This window comes from Lissotriton helveticus, chromosome 5_1, assembly GCF_964261635.1.
Source record: "Lissotriton helveticus chromosome 5_1, aLisHel1.1, whole genome shotgun sequence".
NCBI classification, from domain to species: domain Eukaryota; kingdom Metazoa; phylum Chordata; class Amphibia; order Caudata; family Salamandridae; genus Lissotriton; species Lissotriton helveticus.
The window spans coordinates 127934919-127958431 of record NC_136065.1 but is presented as its reverse complement, the minus strand read 5'-3'; the positions used below and the strand labels follow the sequence as shown (position 1 = coordinate 127958431).

Here is a 23513-nt window from a genome sequence, read left to right as displayed (position 1 = left end):
AATTGTACTAATTAACAAAAACATTTTACTCACCTGTTTACAGGAAATGTCCCAGTGCTGCATCCAGCACTGAGTAAGAAAAGTAACCCAAAAGTAACTTACCTGCTATTTTACTGAAAATCCCATTCAAGTCTATGTACTGTATTTACAAGCGATGGTATTTCTCTGAAACAATACTGTAAGTCAAACCATAGTACAGTTACAATTGCAATTGAACGGTTTTACAATCAGCATTTACTACTGCATTTATTGCTTACCTGTGCCACACTACTACAAATAGAGTACAGTTCTATCTAATTTTACCCCTGCCTACCTTTGGGGTTCCACTGGACTCTGTGCACACTATACCTCACTATGGCATAATATATACAGAGCCAGCTTCCTACATTTGTGGCTCAGCGGTGGGGTACACAACTTTGCATTTGTTGGACTACTTGGTTACCACCTGATCACACAATATAACTCTTAAATTGTCTTTAAAATTCAGATTTTTCAAATCGGCATTTTTTGCAAAATTACTAAAAGCCTCGTTAGGGCCTTGGTCAAGTCCCTTTAGAATTTTAAGAAAAAAAGTCACTGTAGCTAATGGTTAGAAGTTTTTTTTAACAATGTCTCAAAATAAGAACCCAGCTATTAGTGAAAATAACAACAATGACAGAGGACAGAGTTGAGGAGCTTGACCTCACTCCTTACCTTCACTTGTCTTTTCAAGGAGGTAAGGTCCCTATGTAAAATTAAAAACAAAACCATGGGTCCCCATCCCACCAAATAACCGCTCCAGGAGCTGTTGGCTGGGTATGCTAAGGACCACCCATCTGAAAATGGTGAAGACTAGTCAGATGAGGAAGTACAGGAAGGGAATTACCTGGTAGATCAACCCCCTCCACTTCCTAGGGAGAAACGAGTTCAAGTACCCTTGACTCCAAGAATCAACCTCTCAGTACCTAGATCTCACAAGGGTGGGTCAAATACCAATGAGGACAGCCTAAATGAGGAGGACAGTCTTTTAGTAAGGCTGACCAAAAGACTGGATCTAGTGACGAGGTTGCTGGCTTTAGAAAGAGCAGAGATGAGCCTAGCACCCATAAATGGTGGCAGCAATTTACTAAATAAGGATAAAGGGCAATCTTACGATCCTAAAATCCCCAAAGGGATTGTCCCAAAATACGAAGAGCGTGATGATATCACAAAATGGTTCAGAGCCTTTGAGAGGGCTTGTGAAATAAGAAAAGTGAAGTCGTCACACTGGGGGGCACTCCTTTGGGAACTGTTCTCTGGTAACTGCAGAGACAGACTCCTGATGCTGGGTCTTATGACCTTATGAAGTGAACTCTGAGGGATGGATTTTGACTCACAAATGAGGAATATAGAATTAGATTCAGGAGGGCTCACAAAACCCAAAACCAATCATGGATTGACTTTGTAAAGTTAATTGAAATTATGCACATTGTGTCCAGTTAACTATCTAGTGTTTTAACCGAGTAGTCTACAATCTGTTTATGAAAGAACATATTTTAAGTAATTGCACTAATGAAAAGTTACATCAGCATTTGGTAGGTCCTAGTTCCTTAGTCCTAGTAGACCTAGGTCTAATTTCTCCCCAAGAATTGGGAAAGAAGGCAGACCACTGAGTCAAGACAAGGGTGACAAAAACGACCACTGGGGGAGACCAAAAGAAAGGCGTTACGAAACCTCCCCAGGGAAAAGGTGGTGAGAATCCCCAAAATAAAAAGCCTGAGTCTTCTAAAGGGCCCCAAAAACCTGCACGGGGGTGGGTCCCAAGACTCTTCCCAATCTGCTAACAAGTATATGGGGAAGAACTTGGATCCTTTAAAGGCCTGGTGTAACAACTGTAAGAAGTTGGGACACATAACTGGAGATGCTGCTTGCCCAAACAAGAAGGCCCCTAGTCCTACTACTGCTACTCCTGGGGTAGCAAGTCTCCAGAAGGGATCAACAGCATGCCAGGAGCAAACCGGGTTGCACACTGAAGCAGTTCTAGTTTCAGAAGGGGACGTTGAGTTTGCCACTGTAGCTGTGTGGCCACCCAAATTAAAGAAGTATTTACAATACCCTTGGAAAAATGGAACTGGGATAGAAGCTCTGAGGGATACAGGTGCCAATATCACTATGGTGAGAGACACACTGGTTTCCCCTGACCAATTCTTGATTGGGAGAACTTACCCAGTCACCAATGCCGACAGTGTTACCATTAACCATGCAATGACTATGGTGACATTAAACTGTGGGATGGGGGTTTAACTGGCCTGAAACAGGAAGTGGCCTCTCCAAAGCTACCAGCTGCATGACTGCTTGGCAATGACCTGGAACCCTCAGCATGGGCGGAGGTTGAACTGAAAACCCATGCAGCAGTGCTGGACATCCCTGAATTGGTGCGTGTAAAACAAGAGCACAGAACAAGAGACAGGGTGAAAAAGTGTTGGAGACTGAAAGTATGGCCCAACCTTCCAAGAGAAAAAGGTAAGACGGCTGGGGAACCAGCTTCTGTACAGCAAAAGGATCATGACCCCTCTTCTCAGGGAGAGGACTTGGACACCCCAGAGGGAACTGAGCCCATGGATCTTGACCTTACCAGGGTGAACTCTTAGGCCCAGGGGGACCCTTTAAGGAAGAACTGTGCTTTGTACAGCAGGACTGTCCAACTCTTGAAAGCATGAGGCAGCCAGCTGCTGCACAGGAAAAAGGAGATGTCAGTGGTACCCACCGAGCTTATTGGGAAGAGGGACTACTGTACACGGAGGCCAGAGACCCCAAACCTGGAGCCACTAGGAGCGTGGTAGTGCCTCAGAAGAACAGGAAGTTTCTCCTAACTTTAGCTCATGACATTCCACTAGATGGACATCTGGGCCAAACCAAGGCTTGGGAAAGGCTAGTTAGCCACTTTTACTGGCCCCAGATGCACCAAAAGGTGAAGGAGTTGGTCTGGTCCTGGGTCACCTGTCAGGCAGGTGGGCAAGACAGGTGGCCCCTCAAAGGCCCCCATGATACCACTGCCTGTGGTGGGGGTTCTCTTTGAAAGGGTAGGTGGGGACATAGTGGGTCCACTTGAACCTCCCACAGCATGAGGGAACAAATTCATTCTAGTGGTAGTGGATCATGTCATTAGGTACCCTGAAGCAATTCCCCCTTAGGACTACTACAGCTCCTTCAGTAGCCAAGGCCCTGATTGGTGTCTTCACCAGAGTGGGGTTTCATAAGGAGGTGGTTTCAGACAGAGGTTCCAACTTCATGTCTGCTTACCTAAAACACATGTGGAAAGAGCATGGAGTTCAGTACAAGTTTACTACACCCTATCACCCACAAACTAATGGTCTTGTTGGGAGATTCAACCAGACATTCAAAGGCATGATTATGGGGCCCCCTGAAAAACTCAAAAGGAGATAAGATGACCTCTTACCTTGCCTGCTTTTCACTTACAGAGAAGTGCCACAGAAGGGAGTAGGGTTTCCCCCTTTGAACTTCTGTTTAGCCATCCTGTGAGGGGACCAAACTGTCTTGTAAAAGAGGGTTGGGAAAAGCCTCTCCAAGAACCCAAACAAGATATTGTGGACTTTGTGCTTGGCCTAAGGTCCAGAATGGCTGGGTATATGGAAAAGGCATCCAAAAATCTTGATGCAAGCCAGGAGCTTCAGAAGCACTGGTATGCCCAAAAAGGTCTGGGTTTTGGAGCCAGTGGCACCAAGGGCACTCCAGGACAGATGGAGTTGCCCTTACCCTATCCTAGAAAAAAAAAGTGTGAGGTCAGCTAGTTGGTTGACCTGGGCACAAGCAGGACACCCAAAAGGGTTACCCATGTGAACCGCCTAAAGCTCTACCACGACAGGGATGACATCACCATGCTGATGGTGACTGATAAAGATCAGGAGACAAAGTGAATCTCTCCCTGGCCTCTCATACAGACCAAAAGATGGGTCAGTGGATGGAGTTGTCTTTTCAGACACCCTCTCTGCCCATTCATTTTCTACCCCTGAAATCCAAATTAGAGTTTTTGTACGACTTAAAAAAAATGCACAGATTGCACTTGCTTCCTATTTTGTTCTGATGATTTGAAATGTCCTGCTGCACATGTGCAGACACTCATTCTCAGGCTAAGCTCCTTCCCGTAACAAAGTGAAGTTAGCATCTGACTTTTCAGGCTGAAGCTATTCATTGTCATGGGCTCATGTCAATCAGGGACTTGAGACTCAGTCACCCCACCCTTACACTACTCGTCATCGGGTGGGGGTAGGGCCAGTAAGCCTCGTGACCCTGTGATGCTTGAAACACTGGTGGTGCATAATATGCAGGAGAGAAGTTCAGCACTTAAATGTGCGTATTGTCCCAGTATTAGTTCGAGGTTACTCTGCAGATTCCAGCACTCTGAGACAGGTTCCCTTGCTGACCTACACTTAAGTGCACCTCTCCATCAGCTCCTTATTTATAGTGGACAGGAACTGACTGGGCAATGTGTTTCAGGTTCATCCAGTACCCCCGGGACCTCAGTCGGGATGCATGAAAACAGCCACAAGTTTTAGGTGCACAAACGTGATTGAGCTGGACCCAGTTTAAGCGTTTAAAATCCTGACAATTGCCACAGGAGCCAAGTCAGTTGTTCTAACTGTGTAGTGCTTAACTTGAAGACTGAAAGGAGCGCGTTGTGGATGCTGTGATTAGATCATTTTTTATTTCTTTCCGTAGAGCTTCAGTGTGAATTAAAAAAAACATAACGAGACAAATGAATCCCATGCAAAACTGAGACTCAATCACAGTAAAAATGGTTAAAAATTCACCCTGCAATAACTAGTAATCTAGACAGTTTGGCCCTGGCAAGTGTGCATACGGTTACCAGTTTGTGTACGTTATTCTGTGTATTGACTGTCAGGAAGAGTGTATACTGTCCATAGTTACTGGAACTTTTCGTAGGTTGCCAGAGAAGGAGGAATTGTACAAATTGCCAAAAAAGCTGGTACACAGTCACTTCTCATACACCATACACAACAGATATACACATACATAACACACTATACACAAAATACCAGGCAGACACACCAAAGACACAGTCTAAACACACAGAGCATACTCTCATACATTGTACAATAATTACAAGTCAAACCAAAGGAATCCAGCAAACCCTAATCCATTCATGATCCTTGTCTACATTATATCTGGCTCTGTGACCAAACATCAAGGGTTGTGATTCTTGATTTAAAAATATTGCTTTGCCACATCTGTAATTCCTTGTGAAGCTTAGTGAATACCGGCCAAACCCACAAGCAATACTACACGAGATGCCAAACTAAAAAACAAGTAAAACGATCTTATATCGTGCACTGTAAACTCAGATTACACTTTTAACACTGAGTGAACTCTTAGGTGCTCCCTCAATATGCATTTATGTTCCAGAACACATCTTTCCAAATTTTTGCTACCTTTCAGTCTCTTTAATTGCCAATATTATGCAACCTTACAAAATGTGGTCTGCTATGTAAAAGTGGGCATGAATGATTAGTCAAGCGGCACCTAGAGGCGCTGTGTTCTAGAAGTCTCACTAGTGTCTCTAAAAAAACAGTAGCTTCTACAACAGAGCATAGATGTGACCTGCTATTTACTAAGTGTGCAGCTTTATTTAAAAGTAAATGAGATTTTATTAAAAGGTATTCTGCCGCTTGCTGAATTAGGAGTCCAGAGTTCTAATTATGTTTTCCCCACTTGTTGCAGAACCTACTCCCCCCCCCCCCCTCCCAAACTATCTATATGACAGTCACATTCGCTCACTTCCTACAGTAAAATCATGGCTACATTGTTATGCCTCACTACTTTCATACTTCACAGCCGCCACTTCCCTTCCTTCAGACAAACTCAATACATACCAGCACAGACTCCATACCTACGACCTTTCTTCAGAACAAACTCCACACCTACCACCCTTCTGCCAATACATTGCACTGATGGAAACCCCTTTTCACTTTAGACGACTATGATAAGATAATGCTTGAATTGTAGGAGCAATAAAAATCTGACCCTTACTACATATATAACTATTAGGAAAGATTAAAGTCAGAAATAAGAGTGGTAGGTATCGCCATGCGTATCTGCATTTTTGTCACACATTTATGCGCACCAATACCTCTGCACAATGGTTACAGTGCATTTGCAAACCTCGGTCACCTTACCCAAAGCCGCCCATAGGTCTAATTAGAACACACATCCTTTTCAGCAATGCACTCCGCAAAGTCATCCAGCAACACGATTCAAAGCAGAGTGGTTCGCGACCCCTTCAGGGATTCACAGCACTATATGATTCTGACAATACAAAGTTGATTTGGGTTCCAGTTTGAAGCTCTCTTCTTGTTTAAAATAAAGCTGTGTTTAATGCTCGTTATTTTCGCAATCTGTCATTTTACTTTTGGATCATAAAACTATGATTGGCGAAGGTCTTTGACCAGCAAAACAAACAGTAAACCTATTACGTGTATGTTTTTCCTTATCTACATTTAACCAGTGATCTTCAAACGAGGAAGAGGCATTCCAAGGGGTTAAAAAGTGTGAGCTGTCACATTTGAACTGCTGTGAATGTCTGCACCGAAACAGCTGTGTAAATCAGACTACGCAAATTACGTGTTCACTGGTATCTAGTCCCCCCCCTCAACCCAACACTTTACCTTAGACACACACACGTACATAAAAGCACACAAACACAAATATATGCACTAAAATGCATCTCACCACCCTCTTACCTATATTATACTTCTTAAACGTCCTTTTCGTGGTACATCTGTAAAGTTGTTTCAATTCTACCCTATTTTTATTAATTTGGCCAATGACTGAATTAGATATGTTCTATTGTTTTTCTTAGTGTTCCTCTACAGCTGATGTATCATCATGACGTATTATTTTCAGAATTAAATATTGCAGACAAAGAATAAAAAATGTTTGTCAGACACTGTAAGCAGTGTCACTTTATTGTAGTTTTTATGTGTGCTATATTTTATGCAGTGCAGCTGCCCAGTGCTTTAAATGGGCAGGTACTCTTCTGTACGGAGTAACTGTGTTTCTTTAATTTTCTTACCAGAGAATATTTATTTATTTATTTATTTATTTATAGGTTTTTATAGCGCTATGAATAAACTCCCGAAGGAGTATCTCCGCGCTTATGACACCTAGAGTTGAGAGCTTAGATGGAGCTGCGGGGAGATATTTTAACACTTTAATACCAAAGGTCTAGTGAAAACCAGCGGATAAATGCTTAGCATAGGCTAAACAGAAAAGTTTTCAGACATTTTCTGAATTCTAGATGACTCCCACACTGTTTTAAAGAAAGCGGGAGGGAATACCTGCACTTCTCAGCAAAGCCAATTGGTTTTGCCTGTGCAAGACCAAATGACAATCAATGTTTTTAAAGATGAAGCACTGCAGCACAAGCTGCTGTATAACATGGCTTAAAATACATTTTTAAAAGCGCTACGTTGGGGTCAATGCGGCCACGCCATAGCAGTTTGCTTTTATTTTATTATTTACATTTCAGCCCTGCACACATACATAGTGCATGTCCCTGCAGTCTCTTTCATGGACACCCTTCCTGCTCTCCAGTGCACGGCAATGCCTTATTTTTACTGATTCCATCACAGAGGTGGCATGTTGGTTAGACGCGTTGAAATCAGTCTTTCTTCATTGTACACAAGCCGGGCATTGCCGTGGACACTGGTACCCGGCCTTTACATTTTGAAGCACTCAACACCCGATAACTAAAGGCTGCTCGGGAGGCGTTCATATGCATGATTTCACTGAATTACTTACTGGCAGCAGGTACTCTATTTTTGTTTCAAACCTGCACTCGTAGAATACATATTTTCTCTTTCGTTGACCTCCACAGTTGTTTTCAAAACCACCCCTTTCCTGCTCTCCTGTGTTTTCAAACCCCACTGAGCCCCCATCACTTCCTGCCATATTCACACTTTAATTTATATTGCTTAACTGCTCACCAAGCTAAATTACAAAAAACGTATAAATAAACAAATAGGCGAAACCTAATGCGTTTACCAAGCTGGTTTAAAAATGAAAATAAAATTGGGCCTTCTTCAGCTTTTTTATATACTGCAAATATTTACTCCTCTAAAAATATATACATATAAATTAACCCTGGGCGAAGCACTATGCTACGCTCGCGGAGTTTGCGAAGTTTTCGCACCTTCGCACTACGCGAGCTGCACGTAGCACAGTGCGAACATGCGTAGTGCAGCGTAGCGTAGTGCAGCGGTCATTTTTTGCTTATTCGCGGTCCTGAACGTCATGTTCGCGACCGCGAGCAAGCAAAATGACATCCCGGCGAGATTCTCAACGCGAGGAGGTCAGGTTTCTCATTGTGAGTGGTTGCGCATGCTCGCGACCGCTCTCAATGAGAAACTACCTGTTCGCGTTGGGAAAGCTGCCGCTCGAGTAATCTACTCGAGCAGCAGAAAACTACTGCTCGCACTGTGCAAGATGCCGTTTTCAATGCTTGCACAGTGCCGGATGCTTGTCCGCACTGTGCAATCATTGAAAACGTATCTTGCACAGTGCGAACATGCTACTACGCAGCTCGCGTAGTGCTACGTGAAGTTCGCGTAGTGCGAAGTGCACTTCGCGTAGCTTCGCGTAACGCTACTTCGCGAACTACGCCCACCCTTAATATAAATACATAAATTGGTGACACCAGATTGTTTATTGCCTTTGGTCATAGATACAGGGCCACCACTAACAGTGAAAACAACATTTATCCTCTTAAAGGAATGGATACCCTGCTAATAATAGCATTTCCTCCGTGACATGTTTTAAACAAGGTCACTTTCCAAATAACATTCTCAATTTCGAAAAGGGCCTGCACTGAGAAAAACAATCCCCCACACCACTAAACATACCATACACCCGCTACTTCAAGCTCACATAACAGCTAGGAAAGCAAGAAACACTTGGAGAAAATTAAAAGATTTATACAAATTTCAAAAATAGCATTGTCTTAGGCCACTGTAATCGTATTTTTATCATTAGTCATTCAACTTACTGTATTGGGATTAGTTAGGTTCCTTGCATCTGTCAACCAGCTGCTTAAATGGTTATATGTGCTTCGTCTGTAAAACAATTAATTTCAAGGCTGGTTAACAGGGCCTAATTAATACACAACTACAAATATTTGCCAATGTTTTATTAATTTACCCTCTTCACGCACCAAGATAACCTACTAGAACATGAAATCAGCACAAACGTGAACACAAAAAGGTGTGTGTGTGTGTGTGTGTGTGTGTGAGCTTAATCCTCGACCTCCCATCTCCTGCAAAAGAAGTTCGAACACAAAGTCGATAAAATTTAATGAGTCCAGAATCTATTAAATGAAAGCACATAATCACAAATTCAAAACTCTTTACAAAGTGTTGAAAAACATTAGAATTTATAATTAAAAAAAAAAAACCTAAGTTGAACAATCTGAGGTTAAGTTGGTCAACAGTCCAAACATTGTGCGGTCTATTGCTATAAAAGGTGGCATGTAAAGTGCTATCAAAAATTATAAACAGCTTGAATATTCAATAGATACATAACCAAATTGTTATACTCATTACATTTAGGCCACATCAGGAAACATTCAAGTGCATTTTATTTCTGTTGGGAATCACTTAAGCACCTTGTGCATCTTCAATATGCCTTTTACATAATCTGTATAGTCATTTCAAAAAGTCACTATGAGGTTTGGAAAGCCATGTATTGGCCAAGACCGACCACGACCGGTTTATTTCTACAATTTAATAAGTCTGGCCTCAGAGAGGGTGCGGCATGCCCTGCGCCCCTGGTATTGGCCCGGTGACTCACTATCTCTCTTCCCACTTTAGTTGATTACAACTGAACCCAATGGGATCAACTTTAACATACTTTCAAAAGGGCATTTGTTGCCACACACCAAGTCTTTCGTTTGGTGTGGAATTTGGCCTTGAGTCATAACTCTGGCAGGGAATGCAATCTTCGTGTCTTTGTGGCGAATTAGAGGAAGTAAACGTCAATCTTCGCACTTCTTCTGGGATCTGTTCACGTTACTAGCGCACCTGATGGCAGTGGTGGCGGGGTTCTCTCCTTGCTGCATTGTGTCAGGGTGTGCCATGACTCCTAGGCTCCGAGGCACTGAGGTCTTTAAAAGCACTGAGGTAGGATAGGAATGATCTCCGTTTCTCTCTGGATCGTTGCCACTGTTCCTTTCACAGCACTGAATGGTCCATAGGCTTTTTTGTCGAATGTGTGAAATTTCCACTGTGGATGTTAATCCCCGATTGGGCCTTTATCTTCTACTTGAATATTAGGCAGCATGGCCCACCTTCACAGACTTGTTCAGCCATTGTGGTTCTCTCGTTATCAATGGCATGCTTTGGAATCCAGTGAGATGGGCTTCCACTGTGGGACTGTCATAATGGTATTATTCATGGGCCTAAGTAGGAGTGAGGAGGGAGCACAATGTATAGCGTAGTGGGGGTTCCGATATTCTCAGGCAGTTGTGGGGGGGCATTTTTGACCTCCGTACTTCTCCATTCTAATTCTTAGTGCTGTGTTCAGGATTCGGATGAACTACTCCACTTCCAATTGAGCTAATGGCCTCCGGAGCGTGATAGTATGTCCCTATGTTTTGAATGTATTTTTGGAACTTGCTTGCCTGAAATGGTGGACAATTGTCAATTTTCAGGTCCCAGGCTATTCCTTAAGTAGCAATTATCTTTTCTAGTTTTGGTCTTCCATGTTCAAAGGCTGATTACCTCACTATTTCCACCCCAAGCAATTTCGCGCACATCAATAAAGATAAACTCCTGCTACCATCTGGCAGGTTCAGAAGACTAAGGAGAGTCACACTGCTTTGATAGCTGGGGCTAGCCGCTCACCTCCACTGGAAACCATGTATGACGGGCACTCGAGCAAGGCCTTTTTGACGAGACTGTCCATGGCTGCAAACTAATTTTTCCAGATTTATTTTGCCCATTCCTTGATGCCCTTACTGGACCAACTCAAATACCCTCTCTTGCAGAGTTTTTTGGACTACTCTTCAGTGAACCCTTATAATCAGCCTAACCTGGGATGTACTCTTCTGATCTTACTCCCCACAGCTTGCAGAGAGTGGTACAAATGTGCCCATCTTAGATTCTGAAATCGGAGAGCAATGTCTTCATGACCCTTGTCATAGCGCCTAATGTATCTTTTAAAGGAACTCTTCTTGTGGTATTCTTTGATCAGTTCCTCAATCGAGACTGACCTGGGTAGGCTACTTTCCAGATTAACTGAATGTATTCTTCTGTAAAGTTAATGTAAAAGTCAGCCTTCATATCGTGGTTCTTCCGGTGTCTTGAAAGGTAGTTGGCTTGGCTAACTTAGCCCAGTCATTAGACCAGTAAAAAGCTGAACCTTTTGGAGTTGCACTACATACTTTTCTATGTGAACGGTTAGTGGGAGGAGGGAGGTGCTTGCAAATAGGTGAACTAGTGGCTAATGGTTGGTCATTACCTTGAATTCTCACCCATAGAGGTAGAAGTAGGTGATCAAACATTTAATCGCTAGTGCCTCACTATCTAGGAGTGGCCCTGAAAGCCCTGCTCACGGTTCACCTGGACTTTTCTACACTAGGACAGATCCCAACCCCACTGAGTTTGCATCCACTATGTGCTCTGCTTCATTGTGGATTGTAGTACTGCACTGCAGCATTAAACAGTGCGGAGTTGACATTTTAGAATAATTCCTTGACTCTTTGACCACTGCAACCCAGCTGGGACCTTCTGCGTCTTCTTAGTGTTTCTGCGGGGGTGGTTAATTTCGGTTTGAACTGTCCACAGTAGTTCACCTTGCTGAGGAAATTTCTCACTTCAGACACAGAAGTTGGGACATTCTGAATATCCTCCTATTTATGTGGGTCAATGCTAATGCCTTCCTTTAAAAAGGCTTACCCAAAGAAATTAAACTAATTCTTGAAGAATTAGCCTTGGATTTGTGGAGGGCACATCAATGGCCGGAGGGTCTTTTCAGGATTGCTCGAAGTCTGTGATAATGTTCTTCTACAGTTTTGGAGAAGATCAACAGGTGGTCAAGTATGTTTATAACACCTTCAAGTCCTGACAATGTTTCTCAGAAGGCATTTTGAAATACTTTGGCTGCTGAAAATATGTTGTAGTATAGTCTCCCTTATCCTCGGAGTGCCCTGGGCGTGTAGAAGGTGGTAATGTACCAGTCTGTGGGGTACAGCTAATAATATTTGGCGTTCAGTTCTAGTTTTGAAAAGCACTGCATCCGATTGAGGGCAACAATGTCGCCATATATGGTGGGTGTGCTTTGGCCTTCCCATTTGATTGCCTGATTAGGGAGACATGACAATACAGAATTTGACTGCTGGTTGTTTAGGCTTGGTGGCTACATCCATGGGCGTAAACCCTCTTTGCGGGCATAGATACATTTTCAACATCGCCCAAAGGTGGTTAAGTGAAACTTAATTTTCCTTGGTTGTATAGCAGCTGGTTTGACGGTCTATTCATGGAGTTGGATCATTGTATTGGTTAGGTAGCCTACCACTGAAGCTTGAATATGTTGTTGTCGCAGTCACTCACAAGTTCCGTAAAGATTATTAGCTGAGATCCTCTGCTGTGGGTCAAGCTTTGAGTGATTTGAATTATTGCTAGTCTATGCCATTAGCTAATGATCCCAGCACTGTGATCTGGGGTCCTTGTAAAAGTATCTTGCACACTGACTCTGGATGATGAATATGTAGCCATATCCCTCATCACAGTCACCTGTGACCAATAAAAATTAATCTAAGCACAAATTACATAATATTACTTCGCCAGGGTAAAAGGAGGGAGCAACGTAAACTTATAAGAGCCTCCAGCTAAAATACATATTTTGCAGGGTGAACCCATTCTAGATTCCAGTGTTTTAGCCTGATTGCAACATAGAGTTGCCATCTTACAGAAGTGTATGTGAAAAGAAGTCTTCAGTAATCTCTGGCCTCTTGCATTGCCAAGCTGTTAGTGTAGTAATATCTACTGAATGTGTACCAACTGCCAATCTCGGCTTTACATCTCAGCTTTACATCTGTATGACAAGGAAACATTGCCTATGAAAGCATAGTAAGCTGCTTTATTCATTGCAGAATGTTTTTCAGGTCTGGTCAGAAAATGCGCTATAATGTATTACATTAAATAAGCTATATGGACTTTTTCTAATATCCTGGTCCACGGTGTGTTGTGCATATGACAAAAGCAATTGCAGTTACTGTCCTATTCACTTAGTGTTGACAGCAAATATAACAGATGGCCGTTTCAGCACTGCATTCCATGAACAGAGGGTAATATTTTCTGTTCATTGCATGTGTAGCTGTAGATACACATGCTGTGCATGCAGTCCTCCGTAAAGCCAGAGGATGCTGCAGAAGACTGAAAAAGGGTACATGGGACTTTTTGACCAACATTGGCTTGTTGGTGAGCTAAGACATCCAGTAGTGCTTGGTAAAGGTGTGTGGTGTGGATCAGGTAACTGCTGTGCAGAGGTCAGCGATTCGAATGTTATCCATAAAAGGCATAGAGGTTCCTTTTTTTTTGCTGGTTGAATGCGGTTTATGGGGAATAGGCAATGATGTCTTGGCTGCATAACAGGTTTGAATTTGACTAACCAGCATCCTATTCCTGCTTTAGAAGGAGCACATCTTCTCTGTGGGATTGAAAAGGCGACAAGAGCTGGTGTGTCTTACAAAAGGATTATGCTCCATCAATGTAACACATGAGGGCTCTTTTGACATCTAAAGTGTGAAGAGCCTTTTCAGCAACTGACTCTGGATGTGTAAGACTGGAAGTTCAATTGTTTGGTTAAGGTGGAAACTAGAGACTGCCTTAGGGAGGAACTTGGGGTTTGTTCTAAGAATTACCCTTTTGTTGCGAACTTAGAAGAAATGTTACTGCTGGGTAAGAGCCTGGAGCTCACATACACCCCTGAAGGCGGAGATAGCCATTAAGAAGACAACCATCCAGGAAAAACTGCACTCTGCAAGAGAGGAGTGATTCGAAAGGAAGTCTGATAAGTTGTGTTAAAACAATGTTGCAGTTACATACAGGGGAAGGTGGGACCCAGGGCGGAATGACTCTTGAGCCCCTCCATTAACGCAACAGCAGCTAAGTGAAGTATAAGCGAGGCCCTTACTTCTGCAATTGAAGCAGATAACAGACCAACAAAATTGGTAATGCGCCAATGTGTAGCAGAGTGGGCAGCAACGTTCTTCTCAAGTTTATTTTTTACTTTCCCTGGCAGGAGGCAATGCATTCTTCACCACCTGCCCTGGGAGTTGGAACACTTCCAGGTGGTGTGAACTTGCAAGGGAGTCAGGTGGTAAGTGGTCCCATATATAAACAGGGTATGGTGGTAGGTGGCCCCGAAATATAAACAGGTCAGAAAGAGAAGATCTTGAGATATATACACACACACATATATATATATATGCCTAAACACAGTGCTGAATTTGTAAATATATAAGTGCCTGCGCTCTTGGTCAGCTTGCACCACACATTGCCCCTGCCATGCTGCCAGTGATAGTAACAAAAAAACTACTAACCATCAAACTCCTACAAATGTGACAATTCAAACTATTCCAGGACGTGAGAGCTATAATAATGGCTTGGCGGGAGTTACTTACCCGTAACACTGTGTTTCTCCAGTATTGATATATTTTATAGATTCAAATGCTTGAATCTTGCCAGTCATGGTGGGATTTCTTACAGTGGGACTACCACCATGATGACGGGTAAGTTTCAACCATGTGAATCTATAAAAGATACAATACGGGAGAATAGTAATTTTGAATGTATATGGAATTAATAATTGACTTTTTGTGGTCATCTGAGACACCGCCACCTTGTGGTAGACTGTCACAAGCGTCTGTGTTGACAATTAAGTGCTGAGCACCGGAAACCACTTGCTCAAAGAGAGTGAGAGTGTGAGAGAGTGTGTGAGAGAGTGAGAGAGTGTGTGAGAGAGTGAGAGAGTGTGTGAGAGAGTGAGAGAGTGTGTGAGAGAGTGAGAGAGTGTGTGAGAGAGTGAGAGAGTGTGTGAGAGAGAGTGAGAGAGTGTGTGAGAGAGAGTGAGAGAGTGTGAGAGTGTGTGAGAGAGTGAGAGAGTGTGTGAGAGAGTGAGAGTGTGTGAGCGAGTGAGAGTGTGTGTGAGAGAGTGAGAGAGTGAGTGAGAGAGTGTGAGAGTGTGTGAGAGAGTGTGTGAGAGAGTGTGTGAGAGAGTGAGTGTGTGTGTGTGTGTGTGTGTGTGAGAGTGAGAGTGTGTGTGAGAGAGTGAGAGTGTGTGTGAAAGTGCGTGTGTGAGAATGTGAGTGAGTGAGAGCGAGCGAGCGTGTGTATAAGTGTTTTTTTTATTAAACTGCCTTCACCGGCTCCCTAAAAGTATCAGGAGCAGGCTTAAGCATAGGCAGATAATGAATAGATCACTAGGTGGCGGAGATAGTCTCCAGCAGAAAATAGTCATCCTCTGGCTGCTTATGCATTTCTACCTTACAGTAAGTGGCTGCCCTTTAGAGAACCTCATGGCATGAGGTAGTGTCATCCGGTAAGGAAACCGTTGCAAGGTACAAGTCAGGGTTGGTATCCCTAAGGTATCAATGTTATAGTCTTCCTGTGGATCTAAAGGCAACTCATACGAGTCACCGGGGAATCCAGGACTGTCTGCATCAAATCCCCAAGTGAGGGGACCTTTGTGGAAAGAGGGGTAAGGGGTCTGCAAGTGGTTGTGGTGAAGAGGGTGGTGGGTGGAGATGAAGGAGAAAGGTGAGAAGGAGGAAGCTAAGGAGGAAGCTAAGGGAGACAACGAGGCACAGTAGCGCTTAGATCACGGCGCAGAGGCATCTTGGGAGCTAGTTCCAGTGGTGGGTTGAGGGCTTTCTTAAAGGAGAGTTTCCTTTCTTGCAAATCCTTGGCTTTGGATGGAGGTGGAGCCAGAATCCAAAAAGTTTCTGGGTGTATTGAGATGCGCTGCTGATGTGTGTTGAGCTCTACCTTAAGGTGATGGAGGATTGGCTGGTCTTGATCTTCTGAGGAAGATGGCACCCTGGACACTGGGCGATTTGGTGCTGAAGACTGGAACTGGCCTGCTGGCATTGAAATAGATTTCAGCGCTTCTGTTTAGAGTCCGAAGTCTGCTTCGAGGACATTTTCGTCCCCAGCACGAAAGAGGTGTTGTAAGTGGCAGGGCGTAGCTTATGCATGTACTTCAGCACTGGGAGGACGCTGGGTCCGAAGCAGTGTCCAATAATACCATGGCTTTCTAGCAGTGGCGTTCCCGGGAGCGCCCTGTTGGGCCTGTGAGCTTGAAGCTCGACCCCCTTTGGGGCGATGCTCGACCTCAGCATGGCGTCACGGCTGTGTGGGAGGTGGTAAGGGTTTACTCACTGCAGCTGGTAAGGGTTTACTCACTGCAGCTATCTTCGATGCATGAAGTTGGGTAGTCAATGGCTCACCTATCTCAGCTTCGGAGCCTAAAATCTCCTCCAAAGTGAAGACTTGACCTTCCACAGCATAAGTCTATGGCAGTGGTTCGGCTTCGACATCCTGCTCTCCAAAAAAAGATCTGGAGTATCTTCACACTGCCGGTGCGCCATGGAAGTGGACACAAAGTATTAATACCAATGGTAACACAGAGCCTTTTTTATTATGGAATGCAAGGCAGTAAAGCCATAAAGAGTATATGTCTGGGAGTTTGTCATTACGAACTCCACAGCATAATAATAGCTTTACTGAATTCTGGGACGTTTGGTATCAAACTTCTCAGCAATTTAAACCCACAGTGATGCCATTGTGGGATTTAACACCAAATGCACTCGGAGTGCATCTTAGAGATGCCCCCTGAAAAATGACCTAACTCTAGTAGTGTCCTGGCTGAGTGGCTGCTCGCCAGCTGCTACCCCCAGACATGTTTCTGGAACCCTGGGTCAAGAGCCTCATGCTCTTGGGGTCCTGAAATAAAAAAAAGCATCTCCTGGTCAGAGGTGCCACGCCACCCCCACCACCACTCTTCTCCCCCCCCCCCCCATTGGACAGAGCCCACAAAGTGGAAGCTTCAAAGGCTTGCCACCTGTGTGTGCTGACTTAGCCATTTGCTGCTCCCATGAAACTGGCCCCCACTGGTTCTGAATGAATGAGAGTATTTCTAAAGTGCAAACTACTGCCCGAAGGCATCTAGGCGCGCTTTAGGAAGGTGAATCGTCGGGAAAACCAAGATAGGAGAGATGGGAGGAGAGGTGCACCCACCTTTGCTAACCCCACCCATCAGGTGGGGGAGGCATAGCTAAGCACAATTCTCAGTCCCCGCAATTTTGAAGATGGGGACCCAGCCAACCAGACTTAGGCTTATGCCCCCTCCCACGGGAGGATGGCATAATAGGGGTATACTCACCCAAAGGAAGGTACCCATTGGTTCCAACCTGTACAAACCTGAAACGCCCACAAATTGAGAAATTAGGGCCAACCCTGAACCTTGCATCCTTGGGACAAGCAAGAAGTACTGAAAAGCCGTGCTAATGGAAGAACACCACCACCAATTGTCTTGGCCCCAGCCCTACCGGCCTGTCCTGACCTCGACCTCCTCCAGCGGAATCCCGAAGTGTCCTGCACCCAGCAGTCTCCCAGAACCCGGAGAACATGTCCTGCCTTCCCTATAAAGACCGTCTCCCGTGAGTACCGGACCTGCTCAAGAACCATCATCTGGCTCCGGAAAAATCCACAAGTCTGCACCACTCTGCACCAGACGCCCATGCCCCGGGTGATCAACACCACAAGGAGGTCCCCCCCCCCTCTTTCCTGACCTGGGATCTAGTGATCACTGACCTAACTCAAGCCTTCCGATACCTGCAGCCTCTATCTGGCGGGTCCCTCCAAATGCGACCAGAGCTGGTAAAGAAACCAGACGCTTAAAAACACCCCTGCACCAGACTCCCCACAGCCTTCGGTGGCTCAACCGACGATGTCCAGGAAACCCCCAGCATCCAAACATACCTCTCCAACCGGTGGTCGCCTCCAGGAAGCCTTCTTGCCCGACCTGTAATGTTTGTTCAGACCAGAGATCTCCCATAGAAAACAGGGCACCCAACGCTGATCCAGCACCATGCACCCAGCCACCCCTGTGCCGCTGTGGGTGCACCTCGTGTGCTAACTAGGATCCCCCTTTGCCCTGAGCTTAAGCCTCAGAGCTTTGCTCTCTCAACCCCGTGGATTGCACGAGAGCAGCCAGCAACCAACAGCCCCCTAGGCTAATATTGGACCTCAGCACTCTGTCCTCTGCTGCCCTAGTGCCCCTGAGGGTGCTCTTTAAGTGACTACTTGACCTTGGGAGAACCTTTGTTCTAACCCCAGAAACTCAACCCAAAAGACTGATGCTTACCTGCAAATCGATAAACTAATTAACCTAATTTTTCTCCATAGCATTGCAGCGACTGTTTTCCTCTGAAAACATTTCAAGTATTGAGTTGTGTTTGTATGGAAACCTAAGGAATTGTGTTTTAATGCAAAAGTGTTTTACTTACCTTTGTCTAGGAAATGTCTCAAGTGTGATATCTAGGCATAGAAAGAAAAAGTAATCTAAAAAGTAATTGCAAAGTAATCAAAAGTAATCACAGAGTAGTTACAACTGTTGTGAAACTTATTACCAACCTGTAACAAAGTCCAATTCATTCAGCTTTCATATTCTTATCAAACGGTCTATGAAAGTACAACTTTACTTACCTGTACCAAGTCCCCCTTGGTTGTAAAAATAAAATACAATAAAAGAAATTTTTTTTATACAAACAACTGGTCTGAGTACAGTCTCTGAGTGTGTGACAATTTCTTGTCAGGAGTGTGTACGATGAATGCTAAACACTACCCTCTGACAAAGCCTTACTGCTCGCCCACACTACCACAAATAAAGAGTAAGGTGGTCTCTACTTTTACCTCTGTAAAGTCTTTGCGGATCTACTGGACTATGTGCACATTATACCTTACTTTGGTGTAGTATATACAGAACCAGCTTCCTACGCTCCGCCATCCCTGCCTTCGCAATCTAGCTGCCCCTACCAGCCGATGGAAGCCTTGGATACGTCCATTGCAGCATTAATGATGGCTGTAGTTGTTATTGCTCCCTCCTTTAGGATTACTTTAACTTTCGCTCTGGTCTTCTCAGAGGAGGTCAATTAGGGGAGAGATGTCATGACACATCTGGTGATCAAAGCAGCCTTATATTAGTAAGGCATTTGCAGCTTTGGTTGATGCTGCCACCACTGAACTAACTGTATGGCCCAAATTATCTGACAACTACATCACTCATCTCTAAGCGTTTTCAAGTAAACTAACCAAGTAAGAAGAAAACTGGACCTGTACTCCTGATAACACTTGAGTGGGGCAGCATTTAAAAATTACAGACCAATAGCCATAATTATTAACAAATTTGAGAGGAGCGAGCGAAAAATGTGTCACTGGAGTATTTTTGGATGGAAGAGAAAAGTATTAAAAAGATAAGTTCATTTTCAATATTCAGATCTGTAATACAGGCCTTTTTTGAATTCATGCCTTGAGAAATATGGCGTTGAAACATGTGTTGGCGGTTGCGTTAGAAATCTTGTATAAATGAAGCATTGAAATTCGTGAGAACTTTTGCAATTTAGGAATTTTGGTGGAACATCAGATTGATGTAGTACTGATTAACATTTTGGTCTAACTTCATTATGCAAAACCTATAGCATAATTGGATTGGGTTCTTTAATCTGCGTTGGGCCGCGGACATAAGTCTTGGTGGTCCATACGGCAGGCTGGGTCCCTGCGCTGTGCTTTGCAGGGTACCACCATTGGAACAGGGGCTGGCATGCTCTTCAATTTTAGTTTGGCTCACCAAACAAAAGCCAATAAAGGTAAGGAAATGTTCTGTATGACAGTTCCTTAAAGTTATAAGGGAAGCATTGCTGCTTCACCAAAGCCATTGGGAAAGTAAACTTCTTAGCCACTCTTTACCTCCGAGCATTTGCAAGATTATAATAACTACCCCATTCATCATTACCTTCGTCGTCTTCTTGTGGGAGTTAGCCTTCTTCCAAATTAGAGTACACTGAAAATACTGAGTTGTTGTACGCCAGATTTGAACAAGCTGACAGGGCCAGTGTTTGTGTGTCAGCTATGGAAGATGTCACCATAGGAGTTGGGGGTAGAGGAGATGTAAGTGGCGGAGGAATGGCAGGTGTAGGGTGTTGAGGAAGTAATCTTTTAAAGAGGTCCATCATATGTCGCTGGGGAAAAAATGTCTAAAGAGACACCTGCATGACCTCTTTCTTTACATTTAACGAGGTCCATAGTTTTGAGGAGAGTTGTTAGCTACGAACATCTGCAGCAGATACTCCCGATAGGTTTCCTCTTCATCTAAGGCCTCTTCATTTTCAGGGACTTAACGCTTCCAGCTCAATAGGGCCGTAGGCGGTCTCTAAAGAGTCCAGGTCACTCAGATCTTCCTCCAGCTCAGAAGCCATAATTTGGATGGGTAGGTGTGCGGTAGCCTTAGTGGATAAAAAAGAAATTAGTATAGAAAAATCCATTGTAGACAGGCTTGCCATGAACAAGCTGGCAGGCATTTTAAGGTTTGCCACGGATGGTAAAACTAGGGTCTTAGGCGAGGACCCCTTGGGGTGGTAGTCTGCTGCATCGTCATTAACAACTGTCTCAATACTAAAGGAGCTGTCGTCTTCAACAAGGGTTGTCATCCACAATGATCTTCACTTTTGTCAACAAGGCTTGCACCATAGGTAATAATGGAATGTCATCGATCACAGTGGCTTATTCTTCATAGCTCATGAGGATGACCTACAAGTCAACAGTGAGTATAGTAATTCGGGAATAAAGATAGAGTTTTGCAGTTTTTCTTTTTGTTTCTTAGCACTTTTTCCCTCCCTTTTATCTACCAGATGCTGATTTTCTACTCTGCTAATCAGACCTCTGCACTAAAACAAGGTGTTACCTAACTGTGCAACAATTTGCTAAGGCCTTTAGCACACAGATAAGTCCCAAGTAAATAGTACCCCTGGTACCCAGAGCATGAGTGCTAGAGGGTCAATTAGGGCTGCAGCATAGCGTATGCCTCCATAAGGGACCATACACAAATTCCACACAGACTGCCAATACAGGCTGCGTGATATGGTGCAAACCATGACTGAAACAGGACAGGACACTCCTGTGTGCTATGTCGAAGTCAATGCATTCAATATATGTAAATCACTGCTACTTCCGGACTTTGAGCCCTAAAGCAAGGTGCATTGTATTTTATTTGGGGACATATCTGCATGAGCAAATATGCCCCTGTAATCTCTAGGTCTATGACTAGACATTACAAGTGAGCAGGGAAGCCATCTTAAGTTTTGTGCTGAGCACCAGTCAGAATTATTTTCCCAGCTACATAATGGCTTCACTGAAACCTATGGTGTTTGGTATCAAACACCTCGCATTAATAAACACACACTGATTCCAGGGAGGATTTTTTAATATATCACCAAGAAGGTACCTTAGACGTACACCCAGAAACCAACCAGCCCTCTAGTGTGCTGGCTGACTGGTTCAGTCAGGAACAATATCTGATCTGGAGGTAGGTCTTTTTACACCTCCTCCAGGAAGGATGGTAAATTAGCATTCCAAGGCTGGGAGCTTCTAACAGCTTACCGCCTTTGGTATGCGAATCAGGCTTCCGTCAGAGGTGAGGGAAGCCAACCCCTCTGACCAGGACAGGCGGAAATTTTTTTTGTCAGAGAGTCATGTCCATAATTTCCTTGTGTTGGATATGACATTTTAAAGTCTGGCATCTTGGTGATGGCAGAATTGGGAAGAAAACAAGTTACTTATCTGTAACTACAGTTATCCAGTATTGGTATCTTTCATACATTCACATGCCTGAATCATTCACGGTCGTCGAGGCGGTAGTCCCACGGTAAAACACAAAAGTAGTGCCATAAATAAATAATAGGCTAAAAAGAAATAAGACTGAGGCCTAAATCTTAGTAGCCTATCTGCATCCTTGTAGTAAAAATAACCAAGTGTCAGCTTCAACCAATCAGATACCAGCACCCTCAGCAGAGGCAGTTCTCCTCAGATTTTCCTAGCACAAGTGGGAAGTATGCCCAAATCACGGAGAACTGACTCTACGGGGAGGAGGGTGAGTGCATGGTTAATCTATGAAAGATACCATTATTGGATAACTGTAGTTACAGATTAGTAACTTGTTTTTTTATCCAGTATTGGAGTATCTTTCATAGATTCACATGCCTGAATCAGAGTAGCAAGCAGTATGCCAAAAGTACTGTCGTTAGCAGATAGTGAGAGACAAGCGTTCGTAAACTCCCAAACTACATCCATAACATTGAAAACAACTGTAATGATCAAGCCTTGAGAAAATCAATAGTCATTTTAAAAGAGACATTTGAAGAAATCAAACATGAATAAAAAAAAAATATATATATATATATATATAAAAATATGTACCTGTCCTGAAAGCAAATTAACACATGATCTGTGGAACATAGGAGCATGAATACTGAAATTATTATAACAGCACAGAGAGAGAAACGATGAAAGACAAACTTCAAAGAAAGATTTATAGGAATCTGTCTAACCGCTGCATCTTCCTGTTGTGCAGATTGAAGACACTAGTGCTTTGTGAACGTGTGGACATTTTTCCATGTCGCAGCACGGCAGATGTTTTCCAGAGTCACTCCAGCAAACCATGCTGTAGAAGCTGCCACAGGTCTGGTAGAATGTGTCTTGGTTTTCATTTATAGAGGTTTGTTGGCATTTTCATGGCAGAAATGAATAGCAGATGCAGCCCATCTGGCGATTGTAGCCTTTGTCACTGCAGTTCCAAGTGTTGCCGGACCATAGGCCACTAACAGTTGATCTGAACTCCTGATCTCTTTAGTCTTCTGTAAGTAGAATTTTAAACCGCGCTTAACATCTAAAGAGTGTAATGCTCTTTCAGCTGGATTGGATGGATAGATTCGGAAAGAAAGTTCTTAACCTCACCAGTTCATTCAGGTGAAATTGTGACGGTACTTTAGGGATGAATCTAGGATTTGTTTGAAGGGTTACATAGTCCTGAAAAAAATTTAAAAAGGGTTCCTTAATAGTGAAAGCTTGGATTTCACTAACCCTTCTTGCGGAAGTCAGAGCCAATAAAAGAGCGACCTTCCAAGTGAGGAATTTAAGATCAGCTTTGTGGATCGGATCAAATGGACGTTTCATTAATTGCACTAGAACGGTGTTGATTTCCCACTCTGGAGGGGGTGCTCGCACCGGAGGGAATGCGTGAAAAAGTCATTTCATGAAGACGAACAGAGAGAAGGAAGTTTGGCACATTTTCTGAATCTGGAAAGAGCAGCCAGATGGACCTTGACCGATGAAAATGGAAGCCCAGATTTGGCTAGAGAAAGCAAATGGGGAGTATTTGTTCCGCAGGAGCTTGAATTCGGTGAACGT

The 23513-nt window shown here is 43.8% G+C and overlaps 1 protein-coding gene across 2 annotated transcripts in view; it reads right to left on the bottom strand.

Annotated features, from left to right (window-relative positions):
- The window catches only part of RAB14 (RAB14, member RAS oncogene family), a 187658-nt gene that overhangs the window by 13626 nt on the left and 150519 nt on the right, over positions 1-23513 (bottom strand). For both annotated transcript variants that reach the window (XM_078641872.1, XM_078641871.1), the window contains one exon: positions 9041-9107. In XM_078641872.1, the coding sequence (XP_078497998.1) occupies positions 9041-9107 (67 nt within the window). The remainder of the gene's footprint in view (positions 1-9040; positions 9108-23513) is intronic.